The following is a 23,133-nucleotide window of genomic DNA, read 5'->3' as shown; positions in this document are numbered from 1 at the left end:
TGAGACCATCTCAAAAACAAAACAAAACAAAAAAAGTATTGCTAGGTAGCCCAGGCTCAGCTCAAACTCGGAGCAATCCCCCTGCCTCAGCCTCCCATAACCCAATTTGTGTGCCATATATCTTTTCGCAGCCTGATGGCCCTATTTCTATGAGGCAGAATATCACTTTTACAAATGAGGAAACTGAAGCCCTTGTAGGTTAAGTGGCAAGTCCAAGGTCACATGGCTACAAAGTAGCAAGGAATGAATGATCTAAGGGAATGACTGAATGAGGGCTTACGATAGCCCTCGCGGCAGACGTTTGAGAAGCGCGGCGAGCGAAGGCGGTGCACAAAGCCAGAGGCCGGGTCGCGGGAAAGTTGGTTCCACTCAGGCCTTCGGCACGGGAGGGCCCAAGGGAGCGCAGGCTCCCAGAGGCACAGCCGGGTTCTGCCCCCACCCAACGGCCCGCCCCGCCCCCGCTCCGCCCCTGGCCCGCCCCGCCCGGGACCACAAACGGCGCCCGGCGGCAGCGCGAACGGCCGCGCGGAACGTCGCTCTGGGCTAGTTGCCTGCCGCGACTTCCCGCGCAAGGCCGGCCCAACAGCGACCCGCAGCCTAGGCGGCGCTGGAGGATGCCGCTGCCGCTCCGGGTGGCGGCCGCCAGAAGCTTGGTGCTCTGAAGGTAGGAGCTCGCCTAGCCCGGCGGGCGCGGAAACTTGGGCCGAGTTTGCGGGCGGCGCGTGGGCAAGGGGCGGGTGGCCCTGCCCCAGGGCGCCCCTACCGGCCGGCCCCAGGACGGAGCGCGGGGACCGGGGCCCAGGTGCTGAGGCTTCGGGCGGTCAGACTGCGGGGCCCGGTCGTACCGCTGCCCAGACTTTGCCAGGACTTGGATGCTCCCTGGGCCTGGTAGAGCCCCGGAGCCCCAGCAGTGCCTGGGCGTAAGGGCTGACGAAGAGTCAGGCGGATCCCTCGGTCCTCTCGCGGGGCCAGGCTCACGCGGATTGCTGGGCGCCGATTCGGAGTGGGGGTGGGGGTTGGGATTGGTGGCGGCGGGCGCTAAGGTGCCGCGGGGCCGTGAACCAGCCCTGTTGGAACTGGACCGCCTGCGGTTTCCTAGCCACTGCTTGACTCACTCTCTGGCCGCAGCCCAGGCTGGCGGGATCGCCCCGAAGGAGGTGGCTGCCCGGACTTTGCGGCTGGACGCCCCGCCACCCACCCTGCCCCAACCTTCTGGATCTCAGTGCAGTCGGCGGGCGTCGATCTTTGGGTCTCCCAGCGCTTTCACACGTGTGCCCGAACTAAGGAAGAGCAGTTGGGCGGTGGGGGACATGTGTGCAGATTCGGGGCATGCATATACGTGCAGGAACAGCTTTGCATGCGTGGCGGCAGTCTGTGTGTCAGCCTGCTGGGGTGCACGTGCGTTGCAGAGCCTCGGAGAGAGAGGCTTGGGGACACCCGGAAGCCTGGTGTGTCGGTGGGGCGCCAGTTCCCTACCGAAGCCGGCTGGCTGTGAGCCATAGGCACGAGGGTCACGGGCGGGGCCCGGAGAGGGAATTTAGCAGTGGAGCATCCAGAGACCCTTTCTCTTAAACTAGGAAGCGTGGGCTGCTCCACATTGAGTGTCTGGCGAGCTCAGAGCCTCAGCGGGCAATGTTTTTAGAAGATCGGTGTCTGTTAGAGCTGAGAGAACATTGATGCCGGCGTCAACTTGGCTGGGATCGTACTCTTCTTGAGGCCCCAAGGATGTGACGTGGAAATGGACCCACGGAGTTGTCTGTCTCCCCCGTGGAAAAGCAGGAGTGTAGGTGCCTGACCCTGCCCTGGGTTCTGGCTGAGATTAGAACTCATCTAAAAACTAGTAGAACCTGACATCTTCACAGAGGATCACTTGTAGCCCTACTTTCTCCAAGCGCCTAAGGCTACTTTGGTATGCGGAAACAAGGCACCTTCGTTTTGGCTATTCTCTCAGTGGGGGTGGCCTCCACTAAGGGAGCTTCCATAATACTGGCAGGGCATAACATTACCTCCATACCGTTCATAGTCTTGTGCTGGCTTTTTGGAGCCCTTACTCCTACAAGGACTCCTGAGGGTCCCAGGTGGCTGGTTCTCAGGAAGTCTCCAGGGCCAAAGGGCACAGGTTGGGCTGAGCCCTGGAGGGAAGGACTCTTGAGAGAGGGTGGTTAGAGCAGGTCCTGAGGAGCATTGATGGAGGTGAGACCAAAGCCAGCCCTTAATTAACCTAGACCTCCCCAAGGGAGGGCTGGGTACCCTCTGAGCCACACAAGCCTTGTGAGGCACAGAGGCAGGTAGATCTCTGTTCAAGGCCATTTTGGTCTGCATAGTGGGTTCCAGGCCAGATAAGGGAGAAACAGTGAGACCCAGTGAGAAAATAAAATAAAGCAAACCCAACTATCTAAGCCCAGAGCAGTGTAGGATGGGCCTTCCGTGGGCCACTGCTACCCTTTTCTTGTCCCCTTGCTGCTCTAACTGAGCCCCTTATGGTCATTGGCTACTGCTCAGAAAGGAGGAGAAAGCTGGTCCCTGCTTGCTGGTGATAAGTGTGTGACACTTGACCTACTCATAGGAATATTGCTCCTACTTACTCTTCTCTAAGCCCCTGGGAGATTTAGGGGTTGGGAGTGCTCACTGGGGGAGGAGGGCCTTCGATGACCCCACTGAGAAGCCTCAGAGGGAGTACCCATAAGTCATCATCGGATGCCTGTTTCATTAAGAAAGTGCCTGTGATAACTGGACATTGGTCCTCTCCCTTCTTTGGACTTCCCTCTGTGCTGTATTCCTTTCTTTCAAATAGAACCTAGATGTATTAAGGAAAGAATGCCTGTGTGGGTTTTTTCCTAGCACTTAGTCTGCCCATCACTAAAGTACTGTGGCAGTAGTTGCCAGCTAGGACTCTTGCCTTCCACCTCCCCAGGCACACCCCCTAACCCCCATTTATCATGCATATAAGGCCTGGAGATTAACACTGACACTCCTTCCCTGAGCCAAGGACCTTCCTGTTGGCACCTCAGCGCCATCTGCTGGTCAGCTTTGACCCTGATGCTGAGCTGACCCTACTTGGTTACCCAGACAGCTCTCAGGAGGGACTGCCCCATCTATTCAAGACTCATTTGGTTCTGATTCTGGGGATCTGACTTTGAGGGTTTGGGTTTTGGTAAGACAAGCAGGTCAATAAAATATTAGAAGAAATTAGGATTTGTAGGCAGTGCTGGGACTCCATGTCTTGGCAGTAGTGTTTTTTTTGTTTTGTTTTGTTTTTTTGAGACCTGTGGCATCTCAGAGTAGGAACCAGTAGAGAATGACAGCCCACTTGTACTATCCCTTTCATCAGTGACTTTGGTATAGATATGTCTTTTCTGGGTGACAGGACAGAAAGCCAAGGCAACTGATACTCCTACACTGCCCAGAACCCAGTACATGGTTTCTGTGGTGGGCTGTAGACTTGTATGTAAGGCACGGCACACATATTTGTTCAGTAGAGTTCTATACCTTAACAACTACAACTAGAGCCAGGTGGTGGTGGTAAAAATGTCTTTAATCCCAGCACTCTGGAAGCAGAGGTAGGCAGGTCTTTTGTGCCATGTACAGCAAAAACGAACCTAAAACCAGAAACAAAAAGTAGGCTCAGAAGTCTGTGGGAGTGTGGCTTCTGCATTCAGTCTGAACTGAGGATTACTAAGGGTGTTCTAACCACCTTTGCCTCTCCTCTCTCCCAGGTCAGCAAGTCAAGTAGCAGCAGTTCAGGAGAGCTTGACACCTGCGCAGTAATGGCAGAGAAACGGCCCCTGGGGCCTCTGGGGCCTATGATGTATGGCAAGCTGCCTCGCCTGGAGTCAGACCTAGGGCCAGGACACGGCCTGCCCCTTTCTGCTGGCAACCAGGACTCCTGCAATTACAAAGGTGCATACTTCTCCTGCCCCATAGGGGGTACTTCCAAGGCAGGATCTGAGCGGTTGGCATCCTGGACCCCATATCCATCCTTGTACCCCAGTGGTGTGGCAGGATCCCCGATCCGTGGTGACAGCCTCCTGACAAACTGCCTCCTCTACCGCCCTCCGACAGAAGGCTCTGAAAAGATGCAAGACTCCAGTGAGCTCCTGCCCTTCGGTCCGCAGGCTCACTCGTACCCAGGCCCACCTCTGGCAGCGCCCAAGCCTGTCTACCGCAGTCCTTTGTGTTACGGGCTCTCCACTTGCCTTGGAGATGGGGCAGCAAAGAGACCATTGGATGTTGACTGGACCCTGGTGCCTGGGCCCCTTCTGCCTTCTGCTGACCCACCCTGTTCTTTGGCTACAGCTCCCGGCAAGGGCCAGCCCCTGGATGGGACGTTCCTGCGTGGTTTACCGTCTGGGGGACCTGGCAAGGACTCTTCCCTGACTTTTTCCCCGTGCCAGACATTCCTAGAGAAGTATCGAACTGTCCAAAGCACAGGTTTCCTGGCTTCCAAGTACCCTGGTCCTTACTCTGGGGATCCCAAGCAAGCAATGTCTGAGGGGCCCTCCGGACCTTGGACCCAGCTCACCCAGCCCCTAGGACCACCTTGCCAGGATGCAGTGCCAGCCCACTATCCATTGCCCCCACCCCCACAGGCCTTGCCTTGCCCTCCATCTTGTCGCCACCCAGAAAAGCAGGGAAGCTATGGCTCTTTGCTCCCACTGCCGCCTCTGGGAGCCCACAAGGGGGCTGCATACCAAGCTGGTGGGCTGGGCAGCCCCTACCTGAGGCAACAGGCAGCCCAGACTCCCTACATGCCCCCTGTTGGGATAGACAGTTATCCCTATTCCTCTGCACCCCTCCCGGCACCCTCACCAGGGCTCAAGCTGGAGCCCCCTCTTGCTCCGAGGTGCCCACTGGACTTTGTCCCCCAAACCCTGAGTTTTCCTTATGCCAGGGATGACCTCTCTCTCTATGGGGCATCCCCAGGACTTGGGGAAACACCACCTTCCCATTCCCAGAACAGTGTGCAGCCTGTGCCACAGCCTGGTGCCTTCCAGCGAACATGCCAGCCTCTACCAGCCGGCCAGCCATGCTCTGAGCCCATGAGACCTGCAGAGAAGCCAACGCCAGAAGCTCAAGAGAAGACGTGGCTGCCCAGCTGCAGGAAAGAGCAACTCCAGTCCAGGCCCAGTGAGCGACCTGGGGTACCTATTGTTATCAGAGACAGTCCAGTTCCCCGCACCTCACCAGCACTGCACCCCTGTGCCAAGGAGCGCCAGTCTCTTCCACAGAAGGATGCTAGACCTCCTAGCTCCCCACCAATGCCTGTGATTGACAATGTTTTTAGTCTGGCCCCCTACCGTGACTACCTGGATGTGCAGACCCCAGAGCCCACAGTTGAGCAGGACTCAGCTCCAGCCACCAGTAAGAGCCAAGACAAAGATTGCAAGGAGACCCTGCCTGTTCAGGATGGGGCCTCTAGGCCTCACCGCTCTCTTCGTGAGGAGGTGGCTCTGGACTTGAGTGTGAAGAAGTCAATGGCAGAGGATGTCCCTGTCAAGGTCCCTAGTCCTGAGGAGCATAATAAGCCCAGTGAAACTGTCGATGGGTCAGGTATAGAAAACACAGCGTCGGGTTTGCCTGGCCTAAAAAAGATGGTCACAGAAATACCTGAGGTAACTGCAGAAGCCACACCAAGGACAAATTTCCACAGCTCTGTGGCCTTCATGTTTCGAAAATTCAAGATACTCCGTCCTGCACCATTACCTGCAGCTATTGTTCCTTCCCCCCCTACTCCAGTTTCTGTCCCTGCCCCTACCCCTGTCCCTGTCCCTGTCCCTGTCCCTGTCCCTGCACAGCCTGCATCCAACCCCCCTTCTGTGCCCATGGGACTGCAGATTCTCACTCAGCCTTTGCCAGTAGCATGTTTCAACCTGGCCCTGCCTAGCCCACCAGCCATAGCCGTGGCCTCCCCAGCCCCAGCCTCCGCTCCACCTCCATCACCAGCTCCTGCTCCAGCCTCAGGCCCCGCTCCAGCTTCTGCTCAAGTTCCCACTGCAGCCCCAGTGTACTCAGAACAGCACTTCACAGGGCTGCACACATCCCTCTGTGATGCCATCTCAGGCTCTGTGGCCCATTCTCCACCAGAGAAACTGCGTGAGTGGCTCGAGACAACTGGGCCATGGGGCCAGGCCGCATGGCAGGACGGCCAGGGTGTTCAGGGGCTACTAGGCAGACTGCTCTCCCAGCTGCAGAAGTTCGTGTGCACACAGCAGTGCCCCTTCCCTCACGTAGTGCGGGCTGGCGCCATCTTTGTGCCCATCCATCTGGTGAAGGAGCGTCTCTTTCCAAAGCTGCCACCGGCCTCTGTGGACCACGTGCTGCAGGACCACCGTGTGGAACTACGGCCCACCACTCTGTCAGAGGAGCGTGCACTGCGTGAACGAGCCCTACACGGCTGCACCTCACGCATGCTGAAGCTGCTGGCACTGCGTCAGCTGCCTGACATCTACCCTGACCTGCTGGGCCTACAATGGCATGACTGTGTCCGCCGCCAGCTGGGTGAGCATAGGGCAGCCCTGTAGCCACTGGAGCTGTGTGAACGAATGGCAGGTGTGTGTACTGCTTGTATGGACGGTGGGCAAAGGGACTGAGTGATGCCAGGAATTTACATTGGGGCACCAGGTGGGATTCCAGGGCTCTCAGGTTCCCCGTGCCCTTCTGACTCTAGGCACCAGTGAGATCTGTTTATGGTCTTGGCCCCCTCCTGGATGGCCTCTGTCTTAGGTTTTCATTGCTCTGAAGAGAAACCAAGGCAACTCTTCCCCCCCCCCCCCCCCCCCCCCCCCCAGAGCTGGGGACCGAACCCAGGGTCTTGCGTTTGCTCTACCACTGAGCTAAATCCCCAACCCCCAAGGCAACTCTTACAGAGGGAAACTTAGTTGGAGCTGGCTTCAGTTTCAGGTTTAGTCCATTATTGTGGCAGGAAGCATGGCATCTTGCAGGGCTCACATGGTGCTGGAGAAGGAGCTGAGAGTTCTACATGTTGATCTGCAGGCAGCAGGAGGGGACTGTGTGCCACCCTGGGTGTAGCTTGAGACTATAAAACCTGACCCCGTAGTGACACGCTTCCTCCAACACCACACCTACTCCAACAAGCCCGCATCTTCTAATAGTGCCCCTTCCTATGGGCCAAGCATTTAGACACATGCGTCTTCTGTGTGGGCCATTCCAAACCACCACAGCCACTTTTCTCTAGTTATACCGTCTGTGTCTTGTATATGCTTAGGGGCTTTGCCCAGACTGTGTTTTCTCTCTAGAAATTTCTCTTCAGTGTCTTCCATCCGAGTACAGTCCTAAGTAACCCACTGTATGCTACCTGGTGGCACCTACCTGGGCCTCACTGTGCTCCTCCCAGTCCACAGGCCTCAGCTCTGCTTTGCTCCTACTCCACACCTGCAGTCTTTCCAGTCCTGGTGAGGTGTCCTTGTTCACGTCTGTGCCCAGGATCCTTCCCACATAAACACCTTTGAATGTATGTGTTCTCTGCTCTCCTAGCACTTGCGTGCGTACCCATGATGCCCTGAATTGGACTGTTTGTGGCTCTCTTTTCCTCCACAATGATGCATTGTCCTTATTCTTCCATTGCACTCTCTTTTTCACAGTACCTCATTATATAGCCCAGAGTATCCTCAAACTTGTGCTGGCCCTGCCTGCCTCCCTAGTACCTGACGGTGGTTGTGTGCCCCAGGCTCAGCCTTGGAGCTTGCCTTTTTTTTTTTTTTTTTCGGAGCTGGGGACCGAACCCAGGGCCTTGCGCTTGCTAGGCAAGCGCTCTACCACTGAGCTAAATCCCCAACCCCAGAGCTTGCCTTTTTTTATTTTTTATTTTTTTAAATAAGGTTCTAGAGGACACACTAGTTGCAATGTTGTATGGTGGGAACACTCAGACTTCTTAGGCCATGACAAGGTGAGTGAGAGTAGTGTAGCCTTTTCTGTGTCAGGAAACTGACTTCTGGATTCTTGGCCTCAGAGTCTTTCCTTGCCTGGCCAATTTTCTGAGCAATGTATGCTATTCCTTAACTAGCTGAGAAGTCTGCAGTGGCCAGCCCAGGGCTTGGTAGAGGAGGCCTGAGGCAGAGTACTACCATGGAACAGAACTCTAGCTGGCCCACATTGCTGAGTCTTGTACTGTTAGGGAGAGAGGGTCAGGTCCCCTTTTCCGGTCTCACTTGCTTCTTAGAAGTCTGATCCTGGCAGTGATCCTCCCACTGATTAGGTTGAAAACCCTTGCTCCCCATTTCCTCACTGAGCTAAGGAGGAATGCACCTAGAGCAGTGTTCTCAGCCTGTGGGTCATGACCACTTTTGAGGAGCAAATGACCCTTTCACAGGGATCGTGTGTCAGGTTTGCTCCTGTCTGGGTTCCCGTGATCAGCCTTTCATCAGCACTGGTTTCTCGGCAGCTTGGTCCCTGGCTCCTGCCTGGGGTTTTTGTGACAAAGATAACGGTTCTTTTGTGTGGCAGAAGCTTTTCTTCCCCTTTTTTTCTGGACTTTACTTAGCTTAACTGACCCAGCTGGTGTTTCCCATCCTGCAGGCCTCCTTTCCTTCCCTTGCTTCCAAGCAGCTTCTTCTGAGCTATGTCCTCGCCAGGTAGAGCTCTGGTCCCTTGGGTGGGGGCATGTCTTTTTAGCAAGCTCCCATTGGTCTGATCAGTGGGCTGGCTGGCTGCTGTGATGCTGTGACAATGCCAGGCAGGCAGGACCACTGTTCTGGGTGACTTTGAGACTAGGAGATGGGACCTTGCAGTTTGGTTTTGGAGTCTGACTATGCTTTACTTTTGTAGGTGGCTTCGACACTGAGGCCAGAGCTTTATCCCCATCAGAACCCACGGTGACCAGAGATGAGCCAGAAAGCCAAGTCCTGGCTGGGAAGTTGCCAGCCCCCAAGGCCAAGAAGCCAGGGAAGAAGCCACCAACACCTGGCCCAGAGAAAACAGAGACAACCACTGGGGAAGGGTCATGTAATCCCTCACCTAGCTCTGGTGCCAGCACCAGCCCACCAGGTCCCACCCTGAGGGCCCGCTTCCGCAACCTGTTAGAAACTGCCTGGCTCAACGGTGTGGCACTGCCTACTTGGGGCCACAAGGCCTCTGGAGCAGATCGGCCTTCACCTCACCCCCAGCTCTTGGGCAGCCAGACCCATCATCTGTAGCATTGTCACTAGTGCTGTTGGGGTAGCCACCCATCTGGGGACCACTGTGTACCTGTCCTGACATCTAGCTGCTCAGGGCTAGGACTGGATGTGAGGCTGGGCTCACCTAACTGGGCGGAGACTTCCTGAACTTTTAACTGGAGGATCTTTGTTAGAAGAGGTTCCTTCCCTTGAGAAAACCTGTGGGCATTGAAGCCAACCCCGCCTGGCCTTGAATCCTGACTGCTGTGTTCTGGGCAGACACTTCACCTCTCATGAGCCCTTGCTCCCCGTTTGTAGAATAAGACAACACAGCCTACCTCACAAGGGTTGTTGTGGGGATGATGTCTGAAATACAACCACAGTGCTTCGGTTTGCTTCTTGCCCAGGATAGGCCTGTGACCTCAGCCAGGCTGTGGAATAACAAGACTGAGGTTGGCAGAACGTTCTTGTCAAGTCTTCATGTGTCTTGGGACCCAGTTACCTTAGAGGTACATGATACAATGTGTGTGACTCATGCACTTCTAACCGCAGGCTGCTGCAGGTGCAGGGGGCTGGCCTGGGGCTGGCCTGGAGAGCCTAAGTCTACTCTGGATTCATAGCTGTAACCTACCTGGGCTGCATCTCACACCCCAGGAGGATTGTCTAGAATTGGATGCTTCTAGAGCCAAGCAGCTACAGGGACTGGACCCAACAAGGCTGTGTGAGCCCAATGCTGGGAAATGGTCTGGACTGGGTACTCGTGGTATTTCCCAGGACTCTTGGGGTCGCCTCCCTGCAGTGGGCTGAATTCAGCTGGTGGATGACAAGTTCCTATCTTATTTAAGGGTTTCGTTCGATGAGACTGGGCCTTGGGAGACAACTATTAAAGCATTTGGGTTGTTTTTGGAGCTGAGACCTAGTTTTGTATTTGAGGGAGTCATAGATTAATGTTGCGTATCACTCTTCACCAACCTGCTGTCCGCTCTGCTCCTGGGCAGGGCGTCCTAAAGGTTTCTAGTACTCCACTCCTACAGGCCCTCACACACCTACTGGCCAGCCCCTCCACCCTGGGAAAGACCTTCCCATGGCTATGGGGAATCTTAGAGACTGGTGTCACCACAACTGTGTGCCTGTCTCCTGAGGGTGTGTGTTAGGGTCTGGAACTGTCACCTCTCCAGTTGTATTCCATCAGCTTCATAGTAGAGATGTCCCTAAGCCCACCATGACTTCCTGAACATGGCTTCCTTCCACCTGTGCTGGAACCAGTCTGTCAGCTCCTGAGGGCTTAAGTACATAACTGCAGGGCTTAGTCTGGCCCTGAGCCTGGATCTAATGTGGCAGCTGCCATTGCCCTGGTGCAGGCCCAGGAAATTTGGTTTTGTGTGAATCTGTTTTCTGTCACCAGTAACACCACAGGCAGAAGTTCTAATGAGGCTTGTTTGGGTTCGTGGGTTTTGATTTTGCTTTTAGATGGGGTCTCACCATATAGCCCCAATGAACCTAAAAATTGTGTGTGTGTTACCACACTCAGTTTTGGATAGGGGTTCAAGACATTCACGGTTGAGCAGCCACATCTAGTGATGGCTTTCTTGGCAGAATCCTGAGGTAGATGAGCATACCACACGGCAAAAGAGCTCATGCGTGTGTCATCTGGGCAGCTTATAGGGCTGTCAGTGTTCGATCATCTGGCTTTGCCTGATTTTTTATCTTAAACACCACCTCCAAGCACAGTAGCTGGATTAAATTCCCATCCCTCACCTCACAATGGGGATTTGATTTCAACACATGAATCCTAGCGGGAGGGGAAATGGGGTCATGTTGAAACTACATCGAGATCCAGCACCTGGTCTTGGAAATGGGTGGGAATAGGAACTATGTCACACTGTCATTGCAGGACCAACCAGGAGTTGTCAATCTTCCTCTGTCCCCACCCTCATTCCCCTTGTTAGATGACAGCACACTTCAAGATACCACGTTTCCACCCAGGGCCAGAGAGACCTGAGTCCTGTACCTTCCATCAATTTTCAAGTCCTTTAAACTCGTTTCACAAGCTCCTGATTTTTTGAGTCCATCCCTAGCACCTGGGGGGAGGGGTGTGGCTAGACCCACACATCACCTAACTAATGCCAGGAGAGGGCTCAGACCTTGAGGCTCCAGTGTGGGAAAACTTGGCATTATACTCAAGAGGCTGATGGCCCCAGCAGCCAGTTTTGCTGAGAAGCAGAATCTGCAGGGCCAGTGGAGGAACTGCTCTTCCCTAGTTGTAGTTCAGGTGGGGAGGCAGGAGACGGGAGAGCGATGAAGGCTGTGTCTTTTTGGTAGCCTCCATATACCTTCTCTCCTGGTTTGCTAAGAGGGTTGAACTGAACCAGCTCTCAGCCCCTTGAAGCAGCTGGGAGCATGGCCTGAGTGCCTCTTATTCCCCCTGCAGGAAATAAATGGAGGGGTGCTTTTAGCCCCACTTGTCATCTCACCTGAGGTAGACTACTGGGGGCTTCCAGCCAGCAAGTACTGGCTTTCTGTTTTGTTTTGTCAGCTGCTGTCTGACCTATTCTCTGGGCCTCCTCTCTGGTGGCCACCTCCAGACACTTGACAGTGCAGCCTTTTCAGGTACCCCTTTTTGTTGAGCAGGAGGAACTGTTTCTGGCTGGCCAGGGTGTCTGGGCTAGGCTGAGGTTGGCAGGCAGGTGGGGGCACTTTGTGTAATCTGGACATGAATCCTTGGGCAAAGATGTATTGACCTTAGAATGCTCTTCCGAAGCCCTGGCTCTTGGGGCTGAGCTATGCAGTGGAAGCGACTCCCAGGAGCCCCAGGCAGAGGACCATGGTAAGATGGCTGCCGTTTCCTGTCTGGTATCCCCTAACAAAGCCACTTCAGGATCCTGGAAACTTTCTAAGAAGACTCAGCCAAGGGATTAGAGTGCCTGTCACTTCTGGATCTACATAGGGAAGCAGCTATGCATTCAGGGAAGTGCAGGGCCTCTTCATGCTCCCAGGAAGAGGGAGGCCACTGGCTTCGGAATCTGACCAGAAGGTGGACACAAAGAGGCAGGTCTGGGTGCTCTCTGTTCCTTCTCTCAAGGCCAATCTTTGTTTTCAGCTGGCTAGCAGGTCCAAAGTTTCCATGATGTGTGGGTGGTCTGTATCCTCTCACTGGGTCACTCCTTTCCCCCAAAGGGTGTCCAGCTCCAGACCTGGAGCCTTTAATATCTTCAAGTTGAAGACCATGTCTGCCATAACGGACAATATGGCTTGACTAGAATCATGTTCTCCCATCCAAGACTCATGGTCTAGCTGCTGGTTCCCTTCCCTCACTGGGTCTCCCAGCTCTTTTGCAGTTTGGGGAATCTTGGGGCTGTTGAATCAGCTTTAGTCTAAGACTTCTCTGGCTAGACCAGCTAACCACAGAACCTGAATGACGGAATTGGTACATGCAGTCTGTCTTCTCTAGGTGCTAGGCCTCCTTGAGTCTGGCTTCTGAGCTGCCCTCCTATGGCTGCTCTCTTCCCACTGCTGTTAATTAGGTAAGACTATTTAGAGCTGAAAGTGATGTCTCATGCCAGCTTCCATTGCTCGCTCTTGTACACACTGGAAGGCCCAAAACCAAGCATCTTTGAAAGGCCACAACCTCCTTTAGAGGCCACCCCCTTCAGCCACATAGGAGCAGTCCTACCCCTATGAGGTAGTGGCTGAGACTCTGGCCCCCTCCTGAGAATAAAATCTTGTAGGCTGGGGTTGGAGATTTAGCTCAGTGGTCGAGCGCTTGCCTAGCAAGCGCAAGGCCCTGGGTTCGGTCCCCAGCTCCGAAAAAACAGAAAAGGGGAAGGAAAAAAAAAAGCTTGTAGGCTGTAGTTCCTTCCCTCTCCTCTGTCCTCTGGGGCACTATGAAGTCACTAGGGGACCCCACAATAAGTGCTCAATGTATAAGCATTCTGGACACTGACCCTGCCTCTAGCCTTGCATGCTCTGTGTATCCTTACTGGCTATTGGTTTCTCATCTTCCTATGTGTGGTCCCCATACATTGATAGTTTGTGGTAGCAGCAGGGCCTGCAGGACATTCCATGAGACCTGACTCCTTTTGTCCTGACCCAGCTGTGTATGCTGCAGGAAGCCTGTGGGCTTGGCTTTGTTTGTGAAGGAAACCACTGTCCACCTCCTGAGAGGTGGGAGCTGAGAGAATGTGGAGCCTCAGACAAGGACTGGCTTTCACCCATGGACATGGGAGTGTTTTCCCCAGTTTTATGTGGTGTGGAGGTGGGGTGAAACATGAACTTGAAGACAGTAAGGCCGGCGCTTGTCCTTTCTGCCCTGGCCTCCTGCAGCTTTACTCCTTGGTTGAGGTCCTGTCTGGAAGCCCTGCGTGAGGTGTCCTAGAAGAGGTATGGGGTTTGCTTCTTGGTGAAGGGAAGAGCAGTACAAAGGGCCACCTGGAGAAAAGGGACAGAAGCCACGTGTCAACAATGATATTGAAACAAAATGGAGCATGGTAACTCGTGTCTGTAGTCCTACATCTTGGAGGCATAGGCAGGAGGACCACTGTAAATTTGAGGCCAGCTTGGGCTATGCAGTGAGTTAATGACCATTCATGGCCACCTAGTGAGAAAGTGTCACAAATAACTGCTGGCTAGTGCTGCCCTCCCCCATCTACCTGGCCACAGCTTAAGATGGAGGTCAAACAGGAGAAAAGGAGTTCACATCTTCCGGGGCCGTTTTAAGGGCCTAGAGTGGTCATTGACAGCATCCTTTGTGGCGTGGAGGTAAGACTACTCTGTACATGTCCCTTCTCTTATGTCCCAGTTCTTCCCTTATGACCAAAGTTCTGCTTTTGTCACCATAGTCCATGTCAAGTGGCTCCTAGGAGGAGTCAGCCTGACTACCCCTTGGCTTCTGCCCAAGACAAGATGGATTCTGTTACACGGACTCTACAACCCAGCACTGTGGCAGAAACCCAGGAAGAGGTGTAGCAGATCACTCAGATAGCTCCTATACATCATTTCCTCAGGGCTTGCCTGACAGAAGAAGGACCTTTACATGGTGTGGGATACAGGCACTGCTGTAGTGGGGCTTCAGTCCCCCAGTTCAGACCCACTCTACTTTTAGCTTAACTGTGGAGGTGCAGTCATGGGGCCCAACCCAAGTGCCCTAGATGGAAAAACCAGCTGTTCAAGCTGTCATGTGACCAGGTGCATCAGGTTCAGATGCATAGCCGGCTACTTGTCCTTTGCTTGAGTTAAGATCTTAAAGGCTCACCTGTCTCTTAGGAAGAAGCCCTTTTCTGGCCAGACTCACCAGGACAAAAAGAGAAGTGATGAACTGGAGGTTTAACACGGCCCCACCCCTGGGGCCTCTCGAGGCTCTGGAGCTGGGGGTGCCTGGAACAAAACGGGAAGGCTGAGTGAATTTTCCATCCCCAAAGCCCTCAGAGACTAAGTGCGATGGCTGTTCCCAGGACACTTGGAGCCAGTGTACCCTGGGGGCTCATAGGAAAGATAAGAGTAGATTTGGCCCTGCAGTACTGTGTGGAGGAGGGGGAGGAGGACGGGGAGGAGGGGGAGGAGGACGGGGAGGAGGAGGGAAGGTTAGGGAGGCAGAGGGATGGAAGACATGAACAGAGGGAGAGGCACTGACCAAGGACTGGGAGGAGCATCTCTAACTGCAGACCCTCAGCTTCCTGCAGGGAGCCCAGGGCTTGGAGCATGGAGTCTTGAATGACAGCCTGAGCTGGTGCAGCCTCAAAGAAGGCAGTTTGCACTCTGGCAGTCAGTGGTTCCTGGCTGAGAGGATCATCACAGGCCTCAGGGGGCTGGAGAGATGCAGAGAGCCCCTCTCACCAGCCCCAAGATCCACCCTCTGAGCCGAACACTCACTGGAATTCCTCCACCACCACTTGACCAAAGTTCTGCAGAGGCTGGAGGACTGAGGTTAGCTGAGGTGAGACAACAGAGTGAACAGCTTTATACAGTCTAGCCCAGCCACACCCTTCCTCCTTCCCTCCATCCCCTCACATCACCTGTCTCGTCAGCAGTCCACGAAGCTTCTGGGATTCAGAACTAGTCTTGTTCTCCAAGGCTTTGGTGAAGGGGTAACCCAAGATCAAGAGCCATGTCTCATAAAACACCAGATCTGCTTTCTCCCCTAAATCAATGGGCGTGGGGTGGGGATAGTAGCCAGGACTCCTGTCCTCTGAGAGCTCTGGGATAGGACTACACCCTGGCCCAGGGTTGCTTGCCCAACCCCCACTGCTCCCATCCAGTGGTCTAAGGGCTTGCCTTTGCTGCCTGCTTTTGTTAGACTAATGAGCTAAGAATAACTTCTATTTTTAAGTGGATGCAAACTGTCAGCGGTAGGAAATTGTATGGCATGAAAAGTATATGATACACAATTTCCATGTTTGTATATGAAATTGTACTGGAACACAGCCAGCTCACTTGCTGTGACATACCTCAGAGGGCTGGCTGTGCTCTCCCTGTAAGGGAGAAGCTGGGAGCCACAGAAGACAAAGAATATTAATTCCTAGCCCTTTGTGGTAATCTGCCAACCCACACTCTAGTGTGTCTAATGGAAGGGTGATGGCTTGGTCACTCAGACTTGACAGTAGGAAACCTTGTGTTCTTTACTGTCCCTGATCTCCCAGGAGGGGCTCCATGATGACTTGCAGACATACATAGCACAGTTTCACTGTCTATTAAGGGGATGACGAGGTTTTAAGTTGAACACTGAATGGGCAGACACAGAGAGTTAGGGCAGGGACCCAAACCAAAGCCCTGTCTCTGAGAGCTATGTAAGAGCAGAGCCCACCAGATGGTAACACTCAACATGAGAGGCTGCACAGAGGAGGTGGCTAGGACAGCCACTTAACAGTGAATTAGCACTTCCTAGGCTAAGGGACTACTCCAGAACAGCTCCAGGTTGAGACTGCTGGAACCTGAGAGGCCTTGGATTTTTCTAATGTGGATGGATAAGACTGCTTGACTCTTCCTCTCAGGGGGCCTCATGGGAAAAATCAATTCTGACCTTGGTGAGAGAGCTGACTGCTGTTGTCTCCTCTTGGGACAGAGGATTAAAGATGAGGGTTGAGAGTTGAGTAGATGGTTTTGTATCTCTGAGCCAAGGTTTCTCATAGACCTCTGGATTCACTTTTTCCCTATCAGCTGGCACACAAGCTTTGCTTTTGAGGATTCTGTCCCTTCTCAGAGGGGGCAATGAGACCTAGAGAGATTGGATAACCCGGAGCAGTACATGGGGCCCAAGCTCACTTACCATTGGCCACTATGCTGGATTTCTGGATGGTGGGATCTGTTATATGATGGGCCAGGTGACTAGCCAGGCCTTGGAGATGGTTGGGGATGGGGCTCTTGAACTTGTATTCCACATAAATGCTCACCCACTCCTTCACATTGCTAGGGAAGGGTGAGAGAGTGCAGCATCATGGTATCTTCGCCAGTACATGCCTCTAGAAGCAAGCTTTGCGCTCCTAAGTGGGTACCCTATGTTCTTTCCTCCAAGGCCAGAGTTCTATGAGGCTAGCTCTCCACAGCTGGCTTAAACAGAGTTCTTACTGATGTTCCTACACCTGAACCTCTTGGCTGTGGGTCAGGGGTGGAGTTGCCCTAGAGACATGTCTCCAAGGCAGTAGCTAAGTAGGCTAAGGAAGTAAGAGTATGCTGGGCTGAGAGGCTAGACAGACCGGATGGGATTCTCAACCCACCTGAATAGGAGCAGGGGCTGCTCCTGGAGCTCAGCCTTGTAGAATCTTGATACCTCATGGGTGACCTGTAGGATGTCCTGGAGGTCAGGTTGGCTGGGAGCTGCCTGTCCTAAGGCCCAGTATGGGGTATATTAGGCTTTAGACAAGGTAAGGGAGAGGTGGACCTGACAGCCTTTTCCAGTGTGGTCTCCTGGGCATGGTTGTCTGGTGACAGCCTGGCCACTGACTTCCCTCAGAGCTTTCTCTTCCCTCAGTCAGCTTTACCCTCAGGGCACAGCTTGGTTCCCTCCATGAGTGCCTTCCCACATGTGCCAAGCTGGTGCCAAGCAGGTGTACCAACTGCTAAAGACTACAGAGGCCTGTTGACAAGGGAGGCAGGGGAGGGGACGTCTCACCAGCTGGAGGGTCTGCTTTTCCATCAGGAGAAAAGGCTGAGAACTGGGCAGAAGCAGCTGAGGCAGGAAGGGCTTCATGAGTGTGAAGCTAATGTTGATGGTCTCCTGGCGCAGGTCGTTCGTGTTGTACCCTGCAGAGTCATACACAGCAGTCTGGGAAGTTGGAACAGCCCCCTTCTCACCATGGCCTGCCTGCCCAGGGCTTGGGCAGATTGAAGTGGATCCCTCCATAGAGCCCAGCTAGCGGCCTCTATGGGCAGGTGAGGAGGCATGGGACCAGTGTTTCTCCAGACTCACCGTCAGAGGAAAGGCCATGGTCGGCCAAGGACAGGTACCCAAGTGACCATCTTGAGGACTTCACTTTGCGGTACAAAGTCCAGAGGATCTCTAGAGCCGAGGGATCCGGAGGACCAAAAACGAGGGAGGCTTTCACCTCTGTAGAGCCAGGCCTGTAGGAAGCAACTGGTGGGTCCAAGATAGGCCTGGCTGATGCAGGGTGTTGTACTTAAGGAGAGGAGCCACCCAGGCACCTGATAGCTACAGAGAAGAGCCTTCCCGCATGACTGAAGAGGTCACATGACCCCTGAGGTGTTGGCCTCCTTGGTAAATGGGGATTAAAGCCCTTTCCTAGAAGGCTTGTTAGAAGCCTGAAGGATGCAGGCAGGTGCTTGGTTAAAGTTCCCTTGCACTTCTCAATGAACTGGTTCCCACAGGGATAGCAGGGATCTCATCCAGGGAAAGACTGGGTGTTACTCAGAGGACGTGGCTGGCTGGGAACTCTCAGTACGTCTAGTGGACACAAAAAAGTGTCCTTTAATTGCCTTAGCTGCAATAAAAGAAGTAGGGGACGCTGGAGAGAAGGAGGTGACAGGCTTGAGGAGTTCTGAAGCCTAGAGGGCATGGACCAATTGCTCATGTCTTGTGGGAGGCAGCCTTTAGGCAGCTCCCAGGGAAAGATCTAGAAATGAACAACCTCAGAACCTAAAATAACATTTACCCTTGCCTGTGAGCATCTGTGCTAGCCCAGGGCTCGGAGGTAAAATGGGCTCAGGGTCAGGGCATGGAATCATAGAAGCAAACTTCAGTTTATTTTTTTTTTCTTTTTTTCGGAGCTGGGGACCGAACCCAGGGCCTTGCGCTTGCTAGGCAAGTGCTCTACCACTGAGCTAAATCCCCAACCCCCAGACTTCAGTTTATTAAAAGGAAAAGTTATGCTGCAGCCTGGATCATGGCCTGGATAGCCTAGGATCTCTGGAGGTAGTCCACTTGCCTAGCAGCCCAAGGATTTACATTTATTTACATATCATTTCCATGGCCCTGTCCCCAGCATAAGTAGCTTGGCCCACTCTTAGCTTGTCTCTTTTCACTGTACTCAGACAATCCAGTCCAAACCCAACAGCTGGAATTAGTAAATGGCAGAAAGGCCAGCTGAGGTCATGGAGCACAGATGGTAATGGAACCAAATGTGGACGGACCTCTTACTCACCCGTCCAGGCTAAGGTCTTCCTGGCTGAGCAGCTGGGGGCTCAGGCCATGCTCAAGGCACAGGTCAGTTGGGAACCACACACACACACACTCACCGAAACAGCAGGGCACTGACATTCTTGAAGTTGGAGAAAGCCTCGTGGTAGATGAGCTGGAGCTGAGGCAGAGGCATGGTAGTTAGTGTGTGCCCCCCGCCCCTCTGGTCCCTCTGTCTGTGCTGGCCTCTGCAGTGGCCTCATGCCTGATCCTGCTTCAGCTGAGCCCTTCTACTGTTCCCCTCTAGTGGCCTGAGGTTTGTGATTTCTTTGTACTGAAATCCTAACTGGGATCCTTCTGGATTTTCCTCTGCCGTCATCCTGGGCTCTACATCCCAACAGCTGCCGCTTGGGCTGCCTCTCCCATCCTCATTGCCATAGAAGCCTTTGCCAGCCTCTCTGCAACTTGAGTTCCCCCTAACAATGTTCCCCCTAACAATGTTCCCCCTGCCCTGGTGCCTGGGCAGCTTTGTTATTTGATGCAGCTCCCCTCTGTCCACCCCAGTTAAAACACTCCCCACTGCCAGATATGGTGGTGCATGTCTTTGATCCCTACACTTAGGAGGCCGAGACAGGTTCACTGTCAGCCTGAGCAACAAAGTGGGAATCTATGCTAGCAAGCAAGCAAACAAACAAAAACAAAAAACAAACAAACAAAAAAAAACCCCACAACCAGGCCAGATATGGTGACTCAGCCTTACACAGCTCTTTGGAGAGGAATGCCCAAGCACCAATTCAAGGCCACATTTGGCCACTTAAAAACTCAAAAGTGGGGGGGAGGGGCTGGATAGATGGCTCAAAGGCAGATGGCTGCTTTTCCAGAGGTTCTGAGTTCAATTCTCAGCAACCACACAGTGACTCACAATCATCTATAATGGGATCTCATGCCCTCTTCTGGCACACAGGTCTACATGTAGATAGAGCACTCATACATAAAATAAATAAAATTAAAAACAAAAACCAAAAAGAGGGCTGAGCATGTCACTTGGGAGGCAGAGGCAGGTGGATTTCTGTAATCTGGTCTGGATTAGACCTGAGAGCGCTCCCATGGCAGGAGCAGCCCTTTGTCTCCTGTTAATTCCTGAGTCGCACATAGAAATGAATCATTCAACAACTGGAACCCTGTACGGCAGGTGAGAAATGGCAGTTCTTGTTCAGAGTGCCTTCCCTGCTCCTGGTTCCAGGATGGAGCTGGGCTTCACTTAGCCAGGTGATCAGGGTGTCTGCTCCAGATGAGGCTGTGTGCTGATAAAAAGCCAGCAGCCACACATTGAGAACATGCTCTATTTCTGGTAGGCAAGTTTTCCCCCTCCCTGCTACCGTGCGATTATTTTTCCTCTGTAATGACTTCAAAGAAGTATTTCTGCTTAGCCTCTCCTCCGAGTCCTGTCAGGAGCACAGCGTGACACTCATTAGATTGTCCTATTTGTGTCTAGCTGCTGTTGTATAGTGTGTGTTATGGCTGTGCCTGGCATGCTCAGAAGGAATGGGAACAGGAAAGATTTCTCCGGCTCCCTCCACGCGGCGAGCAGGCCGCACACCTGGTAGCAGATAAGCCTATTCAACAGCCAGCACTCCAAGGGTACCAGGCTCCAGACCACTATCCTGAAGCAGCTGCTGTTGGTCCTGAAGGTCACAGAGTGGGTCGTATGCCTGGGTCCTGGAGTGGAGAAACTCAAGTTCTGCAAAGACATAGCCTGGCCAAGGTGAGGGAGGGTAGAGGCCTGGGTAGGCTCAGCATCCACAGACGACTCTGTGAAGCCAGAGCTGTGTGGGGTAGAGGGAGGGCTGGAGACGTGTTGGAGAGAGAGGGTGGACATGCGGATTGGGCTGGTGGGAAGCCATGGCCCAGGGTGGCTGGGTTGTAGAGCTGTCTGGGGTGCAAGGTTTGAGGTTTTAATGGAAGAGTCTGTAGTTGAGGATACAATCGCAGATACAGGAGGTTGAGGAGAGTCATTGGCTCCTGTGGTGACAAAGGAAACCAGAATCAGGGGTGAGGCTGGTGGTGGGAAGAAGGACAAAGACGCAGGCAGTGGGGGTGCAGACAGGGGCAATGCTGACAAGGGGGGCGGGGAGTGGAGGGAGGATGCATGTGATGGGGATGTTGCTGAGGGCAGCAGCAGCACAGAAAGTACCACCGGATACTGGGCCTGTGTCTTCAAATGACCCGGAGCCCACTTGGGAGGTGAGGTCCAGCCCTAATCTTCCAGGAGACGCAGGCAACAGGGGCTCTGTAGCTTTCAGTATGTTAGGCATCCATGGAAAGACAGGCAGTCCTAAGGATGTTCTTGGAGCCAGTGCCACAGATGAGGATGCCTCTGGCCTGGAGTGGCCATTCCTCCATGCAGGCACTAGCATCTGGACAGTGGGATTGGGGGTATGCCATAACAGGTGTGGAGGTCTAGAGAATATGGGGGAAGGGGAAGCTTTAATTAGATAATATGTTGGCTTAGATGCAACAATTTTCTCCAGTGTTGCAGGGGCAGGAACTGTCCCATACAACCTGAAGGCCTTCTTGAACTTCGGCTCAGATCCATGTATGGGAGAAGGCTGTGGTGATGACATCGTAATTGTTTCCAGAATTCCAAGGGCTAGGATTTCCTCTACAGGTTCAGCCTCAGGGGACACTGGCTGAGAGTCAGCAGCCATGTAGGCTGCAGATGTGGTCAGGGCTGAGCGAATTGGTTCAGGTGTAACTGTGCCTGAGGGGCCAGGCATTGGGGGAGACTCCTGACCCCCAGCTCCTTCTGTAGAAAAGGCTCCTGCCCTCCTCCCCAGGGCCTCCGATTCCCTCTCAGTTGAGTTGATACTGCCAGTGTTGTCTGTCAGGATGCCCAGTAGAATGTTGTTACTTTGCTGAGCTGATGTGCCAGGATCTGAGGGAAACTGGTCAGGGTCTCCATTAGTAGAGAGAAGGGTCAGGGTAGAAGCGGAAACTACTAGGAAGGCTGCAAAAGAAGAAAGGCCTGGCTTTTCAATGTCTGGTGGGTAGGACTGGCCCCCAACCTCTCAGATCTCACCCCGGCACATCTTGCTCACTTAGGTACTGGAAGTAATACCTGGGCCTGGTCAGGCCCCCCAACCATGGAACCACATTCAAGTCATCTTCCCACCCTGATTCTACCCCGGTTGACACTGGGATGCCCTTATCCAGGACTAGGCACTGTGAGGACAAACGGACATGCTTTTAGCATTTGTCTGTCTATCCCCATGCTAACCACCCTTATGTCAAGGCCCCACATCCTCAAAGAGGAGAAGTCTCCAGGCCCAAGTTGTTGCTGGGAGTCGAGAGTCGTGCCTACTCTATTCAAACCACCTCTGAGGCTCAGACTAACTTGATGGAACTGGAAGTCCTGTCTGATTTCCCCGTTGTGGGTAAAACTGTGACCTGGCCATGTTCCCTGCATACAGGGTTCTTCTTAGGAGCTGACTGGGAGGTGGAACATATATATCTTCATAGAGATACCTCTGAAGGTTCTGGGGATAATGCCAAACAGCTGTGTAGAGCTCCAAGCAGGTGAGCCTGAGTGACCTCAAGAAGCCTGAGGTCCCCAAATCTTTCTTTAACATCTCTTAGGCTGGACAAGGCTAGAAAACCATGGAGACAATGAAGGGACGCCCTGAGGTGGGAGTCACTGAGTTCCCTGAGAAGGATTCCACCCTTCCCTACAAGTAAGCTGGTGGTGATGAGGAGACAGCTCACCTTCCCCACCCCCACTCACTCACCAGCCAAGAGAATTCCAGCTGCAGGAAACTGCTGCTTGTCCATGCTGTGGGCTCCTGCCTAGACTTCCAAGGAGGCAGCGTCAGGCGACAGACACAATAAATCCCTTTGCAAGTCTCCTTCAGGAAGGGCGTCATCGGGCTTGGGTAGAACTCAGTGTGGAGCCCTCGCCTAAGATGCCAGAGGCCCCGAGTTCCACCCCATTACCCAGCTGCCACTTCTGCCAGTGGCTGTCCAGAGTTCTGCCCCCATAGCAAGGCAGCCCGAAGCTGCCCTCGTCACTAAGTGGCCTCCTGAAATTCCCATCTTGTGGGGCTTCGGACTTCAAGTGGGAATAAATGTACCTTTCCCATAGCCTGGAGTTTATTATGGTTAAAAAAATTTTTTTTTTGAGGAATAGTTAAATGTCCCTGGGCATGGAGGAAGCCCTGGGTGAGATAGGTCCTGTGGAGGATGCACTTTTGACACAGGTGTGGCCATGCAAAGGATGCTAATGCCCCAACCATGGGAAACAGCAAAACCTTCCCTAGGCTAGGCTCCTCTGCAGACCGCTTCTAGTGGGATTTGTTAAACCTGCCACCTTGATCAGCTGTATAGAATAACTGGACTCCTTGTTCATCTGCGTGCTGACCCCGCCTCCTGATTCGGCTGTAAACAATCACCCCACCCACC

At 53.5% G+C, this 23,133-nt stretch overlaps 2 protein-coding genes across 4 annotated transcripts; one reads left to right on the top strand and one right to left on the bottom strand.

The window, feature by feature from the left end:
- The first annotated feature begins 491 nt into the window (after nucleotides 1-491).
- Nucleotides 492-10,021, top strand: Prmt2ip (PRMT2 interacting protein). Of its 3 annotated transcripts, none has more exon segments than NM_001025011.2 (3): nucleotides 492-664; nucleotides 3,717-6,498; nucleotides 8,785-10,021. In NM_001025011.2, coding segments are annotated over 2 exon segments (3,099 nt in total). In that variant the 5' UTR covers nucleotides 492-664; nucleotides 3,717-3,767; the 3' UTR covers nucleotides 9,153-10,021.
- A 3,312-nt stretch (nucleotides 10,022-13,333) lies between these two features.
- LOC134480056 (taste receptor cell protein 1-like) lies at nucleotides 13,334-22,506 on the bottom strand. Its single transcript, XM_087564138.1, is given in 13 exon segments — nucleotides 13,334-13,541; nucleotides 14,404-14,486; nucleotides 14,743-14,888; nucleotides 14,982-15,040; nucleotides 15,125-15,249; nucleotides 16,375-16,514; nucleotides 16,823-16,887; nucleotides 17,218-17,348; nucleotides 17,515-17,666; nucleotides 18,798-18,859; nucleotides 20,279-20,866; nucleotides 20,868-21,685; nucleotides 22,464-22,506. Coding segments are annotated over 13 exon segments (2,469 nt in total). The 3' UTR covers nucleotides 13,334-13,484.
- Nucleotides 22,507-23,133: the final 627 nt, after the last annotated feature.

Source organism: Rattus norvegicus, chromosome 8, assembly GCF_021556685.1.
Source record: "Rattus norvegicus strain SHRSP/BbbUtx chromosome 8, alternate assembly SHRSP_T2T, whole genome shotgun sequence".
NCBI classification, from domain to species: domain Eukaryota; kingdom Metazoa; phylum Chordata; class Mammalia; order Rodentia; family Muridae; genus Rattus; species Rattus norvegicus.
This window is presented reverse-complemented; position numbering and strand designations above follow the sequence as displayed.

Excerpts from the sequence above, each read along its gene's own strand:
- Prmt2ip (XM_087561997.1), top strand. The coding sequence starts at position 3,768 with ATGGCAGAGAAACGGCCCCTGGGGCCTCTGGGGCCTATGATGTATGGC. Across the intron at positions 6,499-8,784 it reads CTGTGTCCGCCGCCAGCTGG|GTGGCTTCGACACTGAGGCC; the intron begins GTGAGCATAGGG and ends TTACTTTTGTAG.